The sequence below is a fragment of the Mangifera indica genome, chromosome 11 (assembly GCF_011075055.1).
Source record: "Mangifera indica cultivar Alphonso chromosome 11, CATAS_Mindica_2.1, whole genome shotgun sequence".
NCBI lineage: Eukaryota > Viridiplantae > Streptophyta > Magnoliopsida > Sapindales > Anacardiaceae > Mangifera > Mangifera indica.
The window spans coordinates 6248565-6266967 of record NC_058147.1 but is presented as its reverse complement, the minus strand read 5'-3'; the positions used below and the strand labels follow the sequence as shown (position 1 = coordinate 6266967).

Here is an 18403-nt window from a genome sequence, read left to right as displayed (position 1 = left end):
AATAATAACTATAAAATTTAACAGATGAGTGAATATTTAAATTTTTAAAAGTTTACGAGTGAAACTTTGGGGATATACGAAACCTTGGGTGGGAATAAATCTTTTGGCCTTTATTATATGAGAAGAGAATCACCAAAAATAAGAGAGATTTTTAACTTAATTTAGTTTATTGTTGTGTTTCAATAGAGTGATTATAGAAAGAATGTATTAAAGAGGATTCAAATAGCTAAGAAATTCTAGTTAGAGTGCCTATGTTTTTTTGAGGGATTTATCACCCGTTTATGAAAATCTTTTGGAACTTTTTATATGTCACATTATTTTATATTATAATTTAAATTTAAAAATTAACTTCCTATTACATTTTATTAGAGATATGATAACTGATAGATAATTGATTGATTCTAATTTGGTTAAGAATTATTGCTTTTCCAATTAGACACAAAATAAAGATGGAAGATTGTCGCCTTTAGTTGATGAATTTCTACAATCATTATGGCTACTGGTCTTTATTATTGTAGCTTGTCGCTTGTCACTTTATTACTTTGGTCGAGATTGTTATTGTTTTGTATGTTTTCATATTTTGGATCAGTTAACCAAATTTTGGTAATTATAAATTTTGTTTTTACATGAATTCCTAGAATTTGGCCATGTAATTCCTATTTGATGGGTTTGTAAGGGTATAAAACATCCTTTCACAAATCTAAGATGTCCTGAGAAATGCTCTTAATCAATTATCATGAAAAAAATTATATAATAACACACTATCTTGTGCAAGCACACAAAACTGAATAACATACCATCCAAAACCAATCAATATTCCGACAAGAATAATTAAAATATAACAAACATGAATCAAATAAATTCTTTTTACAAATTTAAACATACTACAACGATCACACATAAAATTAAAACAAATATGCAATCAAATATATATGGATATTCATCCAAAAATATATTATATGCATAATAAAGAACTCTTGGGTTTAATACCAATTGAAAGGGTTTTATTGAATCTATAACACTAACAACAACTAAATTTTAAAATTTCTTAGATAGAAAACCTGTACCCCTCAGAATAAGGGGTTTCCATAGGTGATAAACATATCCCCTCATCCATGATGATTTCATGTATGCATAGGTGATATCCATCTCTCTATCTCAGGATTTCTATGTCTCACACATGTATTCTCAGGATCATTGGCTCTGACATGTGGTCTATGAAATTTCTATGCCTCATCATCTTACTCTAGAAAGCCATGATTAATCTCATATTCTCACTCTAGGATATATGCTCTTATATCTCAAGTTTATCTTAACTCATCTCAAGTTTTAGCTTTCACCTATATTGTACATGCTCATGATTTATATGTCATAGCTTAATCTCTCTCACGACCACCTCTTGGTACTTTACTATACCATTTACGTCTCTGATTATCACTCAGGACATCTTTATGAACGATTAGATGTCAACCACACATATTCATTCATATTCATAGGGATGTACAACCACACATCAAGGCTACACGAGCATGCATGTTTTCCTCACATGCACGAGCTACCTTCCACAGGCATTCTTGGTCATGACTCTATGCACACTTGTACATACTTTATGCACAGTTGTGCATACCTTTCGGGTGCACGACTTCCTTTTTCTCCTCTTGAGTGGACTAATTCCCTAGGGGTAAAATCATCTTTAAAACTGTATAAACTATTATACAACAATTTGATACGATTATCCATCGCTACCTATCCTACATGTCATTGATGGTTATGCATGTCCTTCATGTAAACAATTGTTGATCAACAAAAACCTAAGATATTGGACATACAAGCGTGCATGTTCATGTGCACAGTCATATGTCATATATGGTTGAACTAAAATAATGTACGCCATGATCATTATTGTCCTTAGGACGACTATGCATGCACGTCTAAGATGACAAAACTAGGCTATTCTCAGTTTAATTTTCACATCTAACATATATCTACCAATTAGCCAATATTAACAATATAATATAACATAGAACCATCATAAAAACAAGTCATAAGTTATAGATTACATCAAAATTTCATTTTATAATGCCACAAACTAAAATATGAAATTCATCAATCATGGAGTGAAGTTCCCACTATATAATTCTCATCAATATTTTGATTTGGTGTCCAAAAATGAGCAGAAAAGAGAACATGTTTATTATCACAACATCGTATAATCATACTTCTATATAAGGGTGATATTCAAAACATAAACATACTTCATGCGTACAACATCAATCCAACTACTCCAACTATCCTATTTATGCCCCTAAACATCGTTGTCAACATAATGCAATCTCTATACATATCAAATCATTAAACTAACTAATGCATTGAACTCTACTTACCATATACCCAACTAGAAGATTCAATGTAGTTTCTTCACTTGATCACCACAAAAATCTCAAGGCTTTTTGGAATGCTCATTTTAACAATTAGAAATCGACTATGCATAATCATGAATTCCCCTCTCTCTATACAGGGATAAGAACAAAATTAATATGAGATTGTGGGATAATGATTTTTATCCTAAAAATCATAATACACTAGTTTAATTAAAATTTTGCTTGTAATAGGCATCATGGGTGTGCCTCTCTTGTTGCAAGATAGTGCATCCATTTTTCTCTCATCAAGATGGCACAATTTTCCTATCATTCATGTGGTAAGCTAATGTACAAACATACATCCTATATGCACAAACATACATTAGGTCCATTTTCACAATATTTTCACACTGGTCAATTTTCCAAGGATAGACATAATTATAACATGTAAAATGGCTAAAATGACCTTTCAACATACTTGTGAGTGTTACATGGTCCAACAACACTCTTGTCACATAATACTTTCATATTTGCTTAATTATACATAGACATGTGTGTATTCAAGTATACATGCACAATAACACACACAAATGCTATAAAATTAATGCATTTCATTGAAATTAGAGTTAGTTCCTTATTGAAGTAGAGATCGTGCTAGCATAATGATGTTATATCAATTAATCAAAGGGCACAATATGTTTAACCTTATAACAAGTTATTCAACTACATGCCTTCCATATAAAAGTTTCTTATTTGATGAATTATACATAGACACATGTATATTTAGACATGTAAAATCAATAATATACAAAATTGTTACAAACATTCCTACATTTAATTGAAACTAGAGTATGTTCATCATTGGAACAAAGAGCCAAGAATGTGCAAGCTAGTGCAATGATGTTGTGTCAACAAATTGAGGAGCCCAATATGGTTAACTTTATATAAAGAGTGGTCTAGTTATACAACATTTACAACTTTGATATTTTATTAATGGTCAAAGGACTATTTCCCACCCAGTTTTAATCCATTCTCAAAAATATATCTGCGGCATTTCAAAAACTTAAACATCTATCCATGAATTAACTTCTGTTAGAATTTTTAGTTAGAGGTAAGGAAAAACGTTATTTTACCATTAAATCCTAAAAGTTGATATCATTCTTCTCCCATATTTTAAAAACTAACAACTTTATACCCACCCAAAGTTTGAAAAATTATCAGTTCACCCTAAGGTTTGTTTCTCTTTTCTGGCCACTATCATTCCAACCAATAGCCAATGTTTTCCAACCATCTTTTAGGTCTAATCATGAAGGATGATAAAGGATGATCATCTACCACCATGAAGGATGATGAAGTGTCTTCCATATCTGAATGACACTTCATTGATCATCTTTTGTCGAAGAAGATCAGCGACCAGATTCGCTAAGCCATCAGAGATGAAACTTGGAAAGGGGTGAAAAGTGAAATTTTTAAAATTTAATCTTAGTGGAAAATTTTCAATTTTTCAAACTGAAGGGAGAAAATGATATAAATTTTTAAGATTTTAGGGTTTAGTGATAAAACAAGAATTTTACTCTTATTTCTAAGAAAAAGTTTTAAGAGAAGTTAACTTATGAGTAGGTATTTGAGTTTTTGAAACGTTATAAGTGTGTTTTGAGATTACACTTAAACTTGAGTGAGAAATAGTCCTTTGGCTTTTATTAATTAATTATACATATACACATCTATCTTCAAACATACATAATTAACAAGACACAAAAATGTCACAAACATTCATTCACCTTATATGTCATGAATACATATGAAAACATGTTTATATAGGGTTAATCATAACTAACAAATCAAACATAAACATTTATTAAAAACCTTGAAATCTCTCCAAACCCTAAACAATTAATCTAATCTAGACATAAAAAAAACATTAAATTAAAACTCAAACCCTAGACAATACAACAATAAACATAATAATAACAATGAAACATATACAATCGACACATGATGTTAGTCCATCAAATAAATGAGTAAACAACATGACAATAACAATCAAGCACAAAAAAAAGTTACATGGTGTGCACATCAAGCATATAAATTGAGTATACATCATAATAATAATCATAATAACACCAACAAAAGAAAAAAAAAATCTACGAAAGATGAAAATAAAACTAAATAAAATGAGTTGAAATAAATAAAATACACAATATGTGAATTCAATGATAATAGCTTCAAAACCATCGAGAATAGATCCGACAAAAATAGTTTAATATTTTAGGTTGAGCAAGAAAAATTCAGATACTTGAGTTTATCTTTAGATCCAACAAATATAAGCAAAATTCAAATCAATTGAAAATGTGTATAGTTCCAACTAGAATATATCATCCCCCGATGAGAATACTTTAAGATTTTATAATAAATGTTTTTTGAACCTACCACAAATTGAGATTAACAAAAGAGAATATGAAGGGCGAAGAGAGGGTTTGGATTCGAAGAGAGAAGAGCAAAAGTCAAAAACTCAATAGAATAATTTAGAATGCAACTTTATGACTATAATATTCTTAAATAAATCTTATATTAATAAAATATGAAAAAGATATTGGGTCTATCTGTACTTTATTTATATATCTTGTATTGATTAAGGATGAAAAAATTTGACAAGTTAAATAGCTTATAAACTCCTTAAACTGTAAAAATATGTTTTGGATTGTAAAACCTAAAAATAAAATTACGATAGACTGTATATCTAAAATAGATAATATTTTAACAGTATACTGAAATATTATATCAGAGATATTATAATGATGATGAAAATTATTTTTTTTACAATTAAACCTAAAACATTATTGTTTTTTATTTAGGTAAAACGAAGTCATTAACATATACGAGCCTAGCTCTTAGCTCATCAAACTCCATTTACTTAAACATAATTCATGTGGATTCAAGTTGAGTTACAAGCACCGATAGTTTGATTCTAATCCGACCCTAATGAGAAGTAGATATTAAAGCGGGTGGCATGGTCTGGTACACGCAGCAGTTTCAAAACTTCATCCATTATCAAATAATCATCCTTCGATTCCCGCTGTCAATGCGGGTTGTCAGGAAATAAGAAATAAAAGATGACAACAAGAAATAAGCGAAGGACGAGCCGTGGCCAGCTAATAACTATTCTCCCTACTGCATTTTTTATTAGGCCAATGTATCTATCCCACCCAAAGTTTAGCGAAACTACAATTTTTACTAATTAATTTTAAAAAATTCAAAGTAAAAACAAAAAAAGAAAACTAAAAATGCATCCCATTTTCCTTTTTGAATTTAAAATTTAACAATTTTTCTCTAAACAAAATTTAAAAAATGATTGAATCTCATATAAGGTTTTTCTTCTTTTTTCTAATGACCACCTCGATTTTGACTAATAAACGATCTTCATTATATCTTCTTCTTCCGTTGGAGATAAGAAGACAACATACATTTTCATTATATAAAAATAAATTATCATTGTTTTTTTAAATAGACAAAACTGAATCATCTTTATTTAACAATTTCGCTTAAAGATCAATATTCATTGGTTAGAGAAGAGAAGTTTGGAAAGATTAGCCGTCAAAGATAGTTACCAGAAAAAAAGAAAAGCTTTAAGGAAGATTTTTCAAACCTTAAATTAGGAAAAAATAATAAAATTTTAGTTTTTAAAAATATTTTTACTCGTAATTTTAACAATAAATTTTAATAAATAAATAAATATTTAAATTTTTTAAAATTAATACTTAAGGATTTATAATTTAACTAAACCTTTCATGTAAAATAGTCTGACATTTTTTTTTTAATTACTTGTAATCAACCAAAGCACTTTGGATAGGCAGCAGTCGAGGTGGAGTCAGCACCAATTACAACGGCAACAGCCCCGATGGTGGGAGCTCTTAGTGCTCGACCACGACGGGCTGCAACCTTGAGATGGAAACAATAACATCATCATCAATAATCTAATATTAAATTTCATAATAAATAAATAAAAAATCTTAATTCTAGTATTTATAATCTCATGATGTATGAAACTATGAATGCTATTGGTAATTGAATTTTCAAATTTAATGAAAAATTTCCAAAATCAATTTATTTATTTAACACACACCAGCCATCTTTGTCGGTGGGAGAAATTCTTCAGTAACAATGGCCCACCATTCTTACTTATTTATTTAAAGTTTACACCCACCCACAATCTCACGGAGAGAAACACTTGACCTGGTTGATTTTCAGAAACAATTTTCTCCTCTCAATTTCTTTTTATTTCCCGAAATTTTTTCTTTTCACCGCCGATTTTCTTCATCAGTTAATTCCCGCTAATTTGTCTTCACCGTCTATACACGGCACAACCTCTATCTGGGCTAGCTTACCTGATTCAGATCCCTTCTTGTTTTTTCACGCAAAATATCTTCTAAATATCAACAAAGATTCGGATTGTTTGTTGCTTTATCGTAACTTTTTCCTTTCTTCTCAGTTTTTCTTGAATTTGTGAGAATGGATGAGTTCGGTGTGTTAACAGAGCGTTTTGGTCTGAAGCCGCAAGGCAAATCTGCTCCAATGGCCGCCTCAAAACGATCCGCCGTACCCTCCACGAGCGGCATGACCCGAAAATTTTCATCCGATTCGGGTCTGAACACAAAACCCTCTTCATACGATTGGAATTCCTTTACTGGGGGGTTTCCTGATGGCATTCACCTGAAGTCAAACACCGACAACAACAGTTTTAGCACCTTCGACAACGACGTTTTTGGCCAATTTCAAAACTCGACGAGTAAATCAAGTAATGTATCTTCGGTTGATTACGATTCCATATTCAAGGTATCAAGTAATTCCGGTCCGAAATCTTATGCGTATGATGATGATGTTTTTGAGCTGAATAAGAACAAAAACGATGACGTTTTTGGCTCTTTTGTTTCGCCACCAAAGCAGAATGACTTAACTGATGATTTGTTGGGCGGTGGGTTTGGTGGAGCTGAACTGAGATCCAATAAATCGAAGCAAAATGTGGGTGATTTTGATGATTTGATACCTGGGTTTGGTGTCAGTAGTTCTCCAAATAACGGGTATTTGTTTAAACTTAAAAAATGTACATGATTGGCAACTTTGATTTTATTTTTTATTTAGTAATTGATTGATAATGCTATGGTTGATTGATTGTTTATTTAAACTAGCTTTTACTTTAAAATATTTATAAACGAAATGAAACCAGCAGCCTATACTTAAAGTCTATAGTTATAGTTCCTTGTAGTTCTTTCTTTCAATTATTATATTTTGTTTGTGTTTGGGTGAGTGAATTTGCATGTTTCTAGCAGTGTCAGGACCAGATGGAAGTTTTAATGTGTTTATGCCTTTCTGCATGCACTATCTTGGAATGATTTGCTTGGATTAAAACTTTGCAGCTTTTAGTCACCCGAGCTAGCGAACCTTGGATTGTTAGCCGGTATTTTTATTGATTTTAAGCTATTCCGTGTATCTTCTCATTCAGAGCACTGAATGCACTGTCATAATGATGTTATACACATACACACACAAAGATTTAGAAATATAGATGAGCCAAGAACCCAGCATTATTGGGAGAGACTGATGGAGGAAAATTTAGACATGTTTCATTGAAGTGTTTTATATTTTGTCACCATTGCATGAAATGCAGCATCTCATTACTGATCCACATCATGGTAGTTGCTGAAATAGTTTTCTCACTGGTGATGCATACCCAAAAAAATACCTTAGAGGTAGGTTTATGGTGCAAACTTTGAAGCGTGGCAATTGCTTTTTTATTCATTTTTGCAACTAATATATTAATTTCATCTACATTTTTCCCCCTTATACAAATTAATTATATTTCAAAGCTTATTACCAAATTTGCTAATCAGACCAGAGTCTTCTGTTGTAATATTCAAAGATGCATATTTTTTCTTAATTATTTCTTGTATTGATGTTATAAAATTAATTTTGATGTGTTGCGATATATAAAATCTATGTTTTTGTTCTTGTTTCATACCTTTTGTGCAGAACAAATGCAGGGGCCTCCAAATCAGCCTTCATGTCAGCAGATGACCCTTTCTTCGTATTGGAAAGAACTTCAACTGCAGTGTACAATTCCTCAGATTCATTCACAGACCCACTGGAAGAGCTCGGTAAGCTCACTCAATCTGGAGGCAGGAAGCCTGGTGTTTCATCACGAAAAGTATCACCAATATTGAATCCCCCTCCAAGACCATCTCAAGTTTTGAAGACAGATCAAGGTTATTTTTCTTTATTGTATAACATGAGGGCTTTCTGTTCCTTCAGTTCCCCATAACTTTAGTGTACTAAACATGTTTATCACTCGGCTATAAATCCAGGCGTATCTTCAATTGATGAACTTGAAGATTTTGCCATGGCTAGGGTGCGAAATAGTGCTGGTGGAATCTCAAGTGTACGTAATGCTAAGGAAAGCAAGGATCAACATAGTGCCAAAGCGAATAAATTTAAGGAAGCTGAAGGTGCTGCACGAAAAAACCAAAAAAAGAGTGAGGATGATCTGGAATCCTTTTTTAGCATGGGTTCTCGATCAAGTAGTGCACCAAGGTCAAGGCCTACAACTTTGGTAAGAATTATTGGTATAAAAAGTATTCCATTTATAACACTGTAGATCAAGTTCTTTTTTTTCTTTTTTGGTGCCTCCCAGGACCCTGTCTTTGATACAAAAATTAACAGGAGAGGGCCTGATGTGGCGCAGAGGACATCTTCTGGGAGATCCCCTACCGTAAAGAAGGCTTCTTCTGCAACAAATTTGGTTGATGACTTCTCTTCATTGTTTGGTGGTAATCAATTGCTGAAATGGACTTTCATTGACAACGTTATTAATTTTGCTGTCAGAGAGGGATCTTTTTCTGTCCTAACCTTTTTTGTCCTGGCAGCTGCCCCATTGTTTGGAGAGTTTGAGGAATATGAAGGGGAAACAGAAGAAAGACGAAGAGCCAGATTGGGACGTCACCAAAGGACCAATGACCGTGTGGTATGCACTTGCTTTGATTTTCTAAAATGGGGCTAGACATATTTTTTCCAAGATGGATGAATTGGCAAATTTTCTTATTATATAGGGAAATATGAATGCTGAGGGGAGGTTTATTGGATTAACAGCGAAATAAAGTCTACCAGTGCATTGATATAGGAAGAGGACAAACAAATTGAAATACATGCTCATCTAACAGTCTGATAAAGGGCATTTCCTTAAACTGTTTTGCTTTATTTAGGTCATATAACTTTTTTTCTCCCTTGAGCATAATTTTCTTTGTAAAAATAGCAGCAGTAATTGATAAAATTTTTGATAAATGTCTGTTGGTCTTTGAGCCTTACCTATGCTTGTTGATAGATTAACAACTTATAGCTAATGTTCCTTTTAGACTGCATGGATCCAAACCTTTTCGTCGAATTTCATTTTATAAATGTATTTATCTTCACAGAGGGAAATTCTACAGTTTGAATTTTTGTTTATGCAGGCTAAAGCAGTTGCTGATATGAACCAGCGTGACCTTCGAACTCAGAAGGAACAAGAAGAGAGGAGTGTAAGTGGTTCCAGTGTTTCATATGAAATTTTTTATGCATTTATGGGTATCTTTATGCGGATTCTGCGAGTTATGGGTTTGATTGTATCGTATATAAATATTTGTGTGCAAAAGATGGTTCTTTTATCAAAACTGGAAAAAAAAGTTGCATCAAATTATTTTGTTTCTTTACCTATCTTTGTGGTTAGAAATGGGGTTAGGTTTGCTGTACTTCATGCTTACCTGTATTCTCTGTGTTGTTTATCTTGTTGCTGCTCAAATGATTTTGATATAGTTGTTATTTTTATTGTGGTACAGATGATCGCTGATGTGTTGGATGTTGAGATAAAGCGCTGGGCTGCAGGGAAAGAGGGCAATATGCGTGCACTATTATCATCGTTGCAATATGTGTGTTATTCATACTATTTTAATTTTCTGGAAAGAGTATATTCTTTTGCATTAAACATCTGGGGTTGTAATATGCAAGAAAATGTTAGATGTATATTTATTTTTTGGAGTTGCTTGTTTTAGAACTTTTGTTAGCTATTTTTCTACACTGAACAGTCTAAGGTAAACATACATCTAAAGGTGATGTGCTTTTGGATATAAAATTGTAGTTTCAACAGTCGACCAGAATATCCTAATCACCTTCTCATGGATGAAATAAGAGGCCTTACATTGTATGTTTGCATTCTGATTTCATCTCATTAAAAATTTTATAACATAAAAAATTTGAAGGACAAGAAGTACATGGTTGTGCACACACAAAGTATACCTTTCTGTTACTGCTTCTCATTTGCAACATTTCTATGGTGATTCTTATTTACTTCTCATTCTGGGCTTGTGAAACAGCATGAAAATGAACATTTTTCGCTTATCCATACATGATGATTGACAGGTTCTACCATGATCTAGGTCAAATTTTGAGCAAATGTTTTCTTTTTCTACAGCTGAATGTCATTAGCTGTATAAGTAGCTTGTCTGCAAACATTGGGAAGTAATACTTGTTTATTCATTTCCAGTCATGTGTTTGTATTTGTCTGTTAAGCACAGAGACTTTTTGCCTCCACAGAAATTACATGTTTATGGTACTTTTGGTTTGAGAGAACAATTTAAGTTTGTTGTTTTTACATTTGATATTCTTTGATGGGTTTTTATGATTCTGAAGACTTCTGTTTCCAAGTAATGTTTCCAGTATGTAGCATTCTACTTAAAACTTCATTATTGGTTTCACTATGGAGTACATTGAAGTTACTTGCACTTTATATGAAAATGCTGTTTTATTTTTAGTATATAGAAAGTATAGATTTGTTATTGCTTAAGCTGCATGAAATCAGCCTTTAATTGTCCGTGCAAACTAATATATCTACCAAATGACAAACAGGTCCTTTGGCCAGAATGTGGTTGGGAGCCAGTTTCACTAACAGATCTCATTACTTCTAACTCAGTTAAAAAAGTTTATAGAAAGGCAACATTATGTGTTCATCCTGATAAGGTTCAACAGAAAGGTGCTACTATTCAACAAAAATATACTGCAGAGAAGGTTTTTGATATTCTCAAGGTATGTTTGCTTGAGTATACTTTGAATGTACAGGTTTCAAAGTTTGCTTTGATCTGTATAGTCTGCTAAATTATGTGCAATTTTATTTTGTCCTTTGCCATAATCCCATGAATAAGGTCATGCTAAGTCATAGGACAGATTTGTGATATTGCTTTCATGTCGTGCCAAGTTGGGAGGTTTAAATAATCCCGGTAGTTTCTTGATAACCCATTATAGTGAAGTAAAATTTTCTTGCAGGTTGCTATTGACTATTGATACTATGATATACTTTCCCCTATATGCTCATTTTTTAAAGGTGTTTCTAAGTTGCCATCATTTTGAAAAGTATATTGCTTTCTTCTCATTTCCCGGGTGGTGCTTGAACACCACAAGTATTGTTCAGTTGTGCTGATTTTAATGGTTCATTGTTATGCATTTAAACAGGAAGCGTGGAACAAGTTCAATAAGGAAGAGCTTTCTTGAAAACTTTTCATAATACAAACATCTGTGTACCAAGCCACAGCCGCAACCTCATTATCTGGCAGTTAGTTATACTACCCATTTGGGACACATCTGCAAGTCCTGTAATTGCTTGTGAAGCAATGAACTCAACATGAATTTGTCTTCTGCGAAAAGTGAGAAAAGTTTCATTCGATGCCCACGAGACACGTAGTAAAGAAAACTATCTTTATTTGTTAGTGATGATGTAAATGATTCTGCATCATAGAATTATCATGTTTCCTAAACATACACAGAATATCAGAAAGCAACTTCCATCGGAAAAATATTTGAATAGCCATATCAATAGCGTTGATGGTGAAAACTTTTTTTTTTTCTTTTAAAAGTTGGTTGAGTTTAATTTTTCTCTTCCTAAATTTGAATAATCATAAACATGTTTAAGGCGGTAATATTTAGTGATGGTCATTCTATTTGATTTCTGGGTTGCAAGTTTGGTTTTCAGATCTTTTCAATTTTCTTTCAGTGTTCTTTTAGTTCTTTTATCATGGTTAACTCTATTGGCTAATACTATATTTGCAAACAACTTATTTATATAACATGATGTGATATCATTTAATTAAGTGATTTTAAAATGAAAAAAATGTAAGGTATCATGTTAGTCAATTACTTATTTTATTTTGTATAAATAAATTTATATAATTTATTTGTATCTATAGTTTTATTTGTTTCTGTTTATATTAGCAACTGTAAGAACAGTATTTATTTGTTAGCTACTGTAAGAATTCTTTAGCTTTTAGTCATTTGATGATCGAAATTTTAGCAGTTGCTGGCTGGCTGAAGCATGGGAAGCTCCAAGAGGTACAATAATGGGAAATAGAACATAAAATATATAAGCATTGGCTTCAAGTTTTCCGATTCTGCATCTGAAAAATGGAAAGTAGATGATTATTGCCTTGTCTCATATAGTCTTGATAAAATTGCTATTGCTTTTTTATATTCAACTGATCTTATGAAATCAAAAGATCCAGAAGAACTTATACAGTAAAAGCAGCAGCATTAACCATAGTAATAACAAGGGAGGCAAAATCAGGATTTGGAGTCAAAGCCATTCTGTCTTCCAACTAGGTATCTACTTTTGTTGCTGTATACATACCAACAGGGAAGTGGGGAGTAGTCAATGTCCTAGTGCTCCAACAATACAAACCATGTCGTTCTAAGATCGGCAGAAGAAGCATTGGAATCACAGTACTCTAAATCTTGGAATTGGGACTCGAATTTCTTTTGAATGCGAAGAGGGGCCGGCAGTAGACTTGTTATGAGAACACATGATGAAACAAAAATGGCTACATGGGATATGTGAAGCAGCAAATATGGGTTATAGAAATCAAAACCAGTGAGGATGTTCCCTGGTGATCAGTCTTCAAAAGCAGCCCAAGAGCATACAAAACCGTGTGGTTACTCCATCACTTTACTAATAACCATTGATGCCTTCTTCATTGTCTTGCCTGCTGATGATGCAGTTCAATTGTGTCCTGTTACATACCAATTATTCAGAAAGTCAGAGAAAGCCATTATGATGTTCTTAGAGAAAGCTAATTATTCGCATATACCTACTGATTAGTGTTGGAGTAACAACCCAATTCCGCATGCTTTTGACTGCTTTTGGAGACTTATCACCTGGAAATCTCCTCACTGGTTTTGGTTTCTATAACCCGTATTTGACACTTGACCTTCCTAGTGCAGCCTTAGCTATCCACCTCTAACTATCCAATTCTACTGCCAGCCCTTGTTTGCATTCGTTGAAAAACAAGCGGCTAAAAGCCAAGCGATGAACTTATCACAGAACCCAATTCCAGGATTTAGTGCCTGCAGTATACTTCCCTGTTGAGATGTATTTAGCACAAAAGAAGGTTTAAAAAGGGAGACAAAATGGTTTTGGTCACCAAATCCTAACTGTTATTTGCATCTAAAGAGGACAGATAGTGCGTTGTTTCTTCGTTCCTGATTTCCATTTACCTGGGTGAAAGAAACAAAAAGTAAAAAGGCTAGTTTTCTTATCAAACAAGTAAAACATAATCCATGAATGGCGCCTAACCCCAACTAATCCCATTTATTTTGCCATATTGTTAATTTATATATTTCTAAATAAAAGTTGACAGAAACGTAGAAAATAGACCCAACTATTCAACTTTTTTCGATGAATGTTAATGGATAATAAGAGATGCAAATACGTAATCAAGAAACTAAACAAGATTATAAAGGTCTCTTAATTACCTTTCCACCATTTCTCTTTTGTCAGCTTTCAGAAACTCTGCTTCCTTGAAGACTGAATCAAGCTCCATTTCATCTGGAGTGGTATTATATTGTATTTAAAAACAATCATATTCATCTTTATCTCTTGAAGAGGACTACCTTTGGAAAAAAATTCCTCCATTTATGACTTCCAATCCATGCATAACCCCACATTAATGCTTTATTAGGTGTAGGTTTTATATAAAATAAGAGTATTGCTATATGTACAAATAATGTGTACAATTTTATGTATAAATAATGTATACAACTTTGTACATAAATAATGATATGTCATCGTATGATTGAGTAATTTTAAATTAAATATAAAATAACATCCAATCACGTAATGATATATCATTATTTATGTATATAGTTTTATTGATAAATTAATTTGCCTTTATATATTTTAATATTATACGTGGAGACGTTTGGTTCGAGTATTTAAAGATTACTTTATTAATCTATCTTTTATTACTAACATTATTTATTTTACTAAGTAAAAAAAGATTCTGATAACCTTCTACTATCAATAGTGATGTGACAAATAATTAAGATTATTAATATAATCTTAATTTTATTATAATTATATCTTTACTTATTAATTTTTTTAGAACATAAGTACTCTCATTTTCAATTAATATAACAAGTAATATGAAAAATATTTAAAATAATTATATCTAAGGACATTTAAGTAAAATATTATTTTTTTTAATTATATTCAATCAAATATTAATAATTTATACATAATAATCCTTTTGATAATTTATGTTTGTGATAATCTTCCATTTTTTATGATAAAAGATTATCAAAACCAAATGCACTCATAGGATTGAAAAAAGTAACTCGATATAATTTGTATCGATTCAAATGTTTTGAAAAAATGTTACTTTAATATAATTTATTAAAGAAAAATTATAGAAATATTAAAAGACAATATTAACAAGTTAAAATTTTTACAGATTATATATAGTTGTATTTTTATATAACTGTAATTATACATATTATTATTTATTTTTATTTTATTATTAAATAATAAAAATGTGATTTTGTTAGTTAGATTATTAATATGTTTTAGAGGTTTTAGTATATAATTTTTTGATCATTTATAAATAAGATAAAATACTATATTATATGTTTCATTAATAATAAGTTGGAATTTAAGGTTGTAAGAAGGAATGTTGTTCGGTTTTATTTTGCTTTGGATATAATTAACCACCCTTTTTACAATTTAATTTATTAAGAAAATGAAAAGTAGAGACGTAGGAGTGAATTTTATTTTTAAATATTATTTTATTTTTAAATAATGGCAGGATTGAAGTAAAGCCAATCTAGGGTTTCCAACTATCAATAAGATAAAAGATTAGAGAACAGACAACAACAACAAAAACAAATGCGATCAGAGGAAAACAGTCTAACTTTAGGTGGGATTTTGTTAACTGAGAAGTGTTGAGTTATGTGACCATTGTTAGACGAGAACTAAGAATTGTAGTCTGTGGAGACAGAGTAGACATGTCATGAATTGAAAATTTTGTTTTATTAACTTATTTTGGTTGCCTACAGGCAGAGGCATCAATTGGGCTGGATTGGTCTGAGGCATGGGAAAATGGCCCGGCTTGGAAGGGTCAATCTATATTATAGAATGTTGAATCTAACCCATGGGAATTTTAGACTAAGCTTTGGGCTAGACATAAGATCCATAAGTCAGTTCGACACGTTTTTGTTTATATAATTAATAAAAAAATTAATTAAATAAATAATAATTATAATATAAAATTTTATTTATTTTATTATAATTAATGCATTGGCTCGTTTGCGGCCCAATCCTATATATACTAGATTAAGTCGTGAGTTTATGAATTTTTTGAATCAATCTAGCATAAAGACTTGTTATTGTATAGGTCTGAGATCTGCTCTAACTCATAAATCTAGTGGGTTACATCAAGGTCAGCTCAACCCGGTCCACCTCCACCTTCAGGTTTATTCAGCCTACCCATCAAAATTAATTTACTCGGATATGAGTCTAAACGAGCACAGCTCACTAAAAAAGATTATTAAACGCTTGGCTGATAAAATTATTAATGAATGGTATTATGTCCTCTCTTTATTGCTTATTCACAGCTTCTTTCTTGTTTATGGGAATGAAGGGTGAAAGGAGCATGTTTGCTAAGAATACCGATGGAAGAGAAGCCATACACGTGAGAATTTTGATTCACTAGTGGCCCTTTTCAAGAGAGAAACATAATAATATTAATTTCTTTAACAGTTTTCCAAGTACTATAAGGAATGGAGCCCAACCAAGATATGCGCACTACTAAGTTTACTTCAATCCCCTTCTGGTTTTCTTCGTATGGAGTTGTTATTGTGTCCTTTTTTGAAGAAAGGAGAGTTTCTGCAACCTCTAGCCAGCCATTTTACAAGAAGAAGGGGCCAACATGAAGGTATGAGTATACAGAAACCTTTAGTTTTAAGAATTACATTTCATCAAGTTCATTGGCACTTGGAGCTGCCTTGAGTAGGCCTGTCAAGGGATGCTCCAAGTGCCAATGTTTCCTTTGACATGCCTACTTGAGGCGGCTCCTAGTGCCAATGAACCTGATGGGATGCAATTTTCAAAACTAGACGTTTTTGTAGACTCATACCTTCATGTTGGCCCCTCTTCTTGTGAAATGGCTCGCTAGAGCTTGCAGAAACTCTCCTTTCTTCAAAAAAGGGCACAATAACAACTCCATACGAAGAAACCCAGAAGGGAATTGAAGTAAACTTAGTAGTGTGCATATCTCGGTTGAGCTTCATTCCTTATATAGAAGTTGGAAAACCGTTAAAGAAATTAATATTATTATGTTTATTTCCTGAAAAGAGCCACTTGTGAATCAAAATTCTCACGTGTATGGCTTCTCATCCGTCATTATTGTCTGCGAATTTGGTTGATGACCTCTCTCTTCAACGTTTGGTGGTAACTGATTGCTGAAATGGACTTTTGTCGAATTTCACTTTATAAATGTTCTTATCTTCACACAGGGATATTCTACAGTTCGAATATTTGCTTATGCAGGCTAAAGCAGTTGCTGATAGAACCAGCGTGACCCTCAAACTCAGAGAGAACAAGAACAGAGGAGTGTAAGCGGTTCCAGTGTTTCATATGGAATTTTTTATACATTTTTAGGGATCTGTATGCGGAATCTGCGAGTTATGGGTTTGATTGTATCGTACATAAATATTTGTGTGCGAAAGAAAATCTTTTATTAAAACTGGAAAAGAAAAAGTTGCATCAGATTATTTGTTTCTTTACCTATCTTTGTGGTTAGAAATGGGGGTAGGGTTGCTGTACTTCATGCTTATCTGTATTATCTTTGCTGTTTTCCTTGTTGCTGCTCAAATGATTTTGATATAGTTGTTATTTTTATCCTGGTACAGAGGGTCGCTGATGTCTTGGATGTTGAGAGAAAGCGCTGGGCTGCAGGGGAGGAGGGTAATATGCATGCGTGCACAATTATCATCATCGCAATATGTGTGTTACTCATACTATTTTCATTTTCTAGAGAGAGTAGATTCTTTTGCATTAATTATCTGGGGTTGTAATATGCAAGAAAATGTTAGATGTATATTTATTTTTTGGAGTAAAGGTAAACATATATTTAAAGGTGATATGCTTTCGGATATAAAATTGTAGTTTCAACAGCAACAGAATATCCTGATCACCTTCACATGTCCGGATGAAATAAGAGGTCTTGCATTGTATGTTTCTCATTAAAAAATTTACTGTTAGTAGGTTGTATATAATTTGGAGAAATTTTGGAAGAAAATTTAAGAACCCATAAATATATATACATTTTAGTAATGTGTTTTGTATTTGTGTGTTAAGCACAGGGATTTTTTGCCTCCATAGAAATCACATACTTATCTTACTGATTGGTGTTGGAGTAACAACCCAATTCCGAATGCTTTTGACTGCTCTTGGAGATTTATCACCTGGAAATCTCCTCACTTGTTTAGGTTTCTATAACCTGTATTTGATACTGGACCTTCCTGATGCAGCCGTAGGTATCTTCATCCACCCAATTGCTATCCAATTTTACTGCCAGCCCTTCTTTGCATTCATTGAAAAACAAGCGGCTAAAAGCCAAACGATGAACTTATCACCGAACAAATTGAAGTCCCAATTCCAGGATTTAGAGCCTGCAATCTACTTCCCTGTTGAGATGTATATA

The 18403-nt window shown here is 32.2% G+C and overlaps 2 protein-coding genes and 1 long non-coding RNA gene across 7 annotated transcripts; 2 read left to right on the top strand and 1 right to left on the bottom strand.

Moving 5' to 3' along the window:
• The first annotated feature begins 6527 nt into the window (after positions 1-6527).
• LOC123229739 (auxilin-related protein 2) lies at positions 6528-12243 on the top strand. Of its 5 annotated transcripts, XM_044655667.1 has the most exons (10): positions 6539-6735; positions 6850-7438; positions 8388-8620; positions 8720-8964; positions 9046-9181; positions 9278-9375; positions 9860-9925; positions 10223-10312; positions 11289-11465; positions 11889-12243. In XM_044655667.1, the coding sequence occupies exons 2-10, from the start codon at positions 6870-6872 to the stop codon at positions 11925-11927; spliced, it is 1653 nt and encodes a 550-aa protein (XP_044511602.1). In that variant the 5' UTR covers positions 6539-6735; positions 6850-6869; the 3' UTR covers positions 11928-12243. The 5 variants fall into 5 exon arrangements, with proteins under 5 accessions (XP_044511605.1, XP_044511603.1, XP_044511604.1 ...); XM_044655668.1 differs by lacking the exon at positions 11889-12243 and adding an exon at positions 11703-11836 and having other exon boundaries at positions 6533-7438; XM_044655669.1 differs by having other exon boundaries at positions 6534-7438; positions 9097-9181.
• Positions 12244-12937: 694 nt separating this feature from the next.
• On the bottom strand, positions 12938-13987 carry LOC123230140. Its single transcript, XR_006505019.1, has 2 exons — positions 13514-13987; positions 12938-13435 (listed from the first exon to the last, which is right to left on the bottom strand). It is a non-coding gene; the product is annotated as an uncharacterized LOC123230140 (long non-coding RNA).
• A 2477-nt stretch (positions 13988-16464) lies between these two features.
• On the top strand, positions 16465-17877 carry LOC123228557. The gene is made up of 3 exons (XM_044653960.1): positions 16465-17148; positions 17248-17312; positions 17610-17877. Exons 1-3 carry the CDS (start codon positions 17083-17085, stop codon positions 17863-17865), a joined length of 387 nt encoding a protein of 128 aa, XP_044509895.1. The 5' UTR covers positions 16465-17082; the 3' UTR covers positions 17866-17877.
• Positions 17878-18403: the final 526 nt, after the last annotated feature.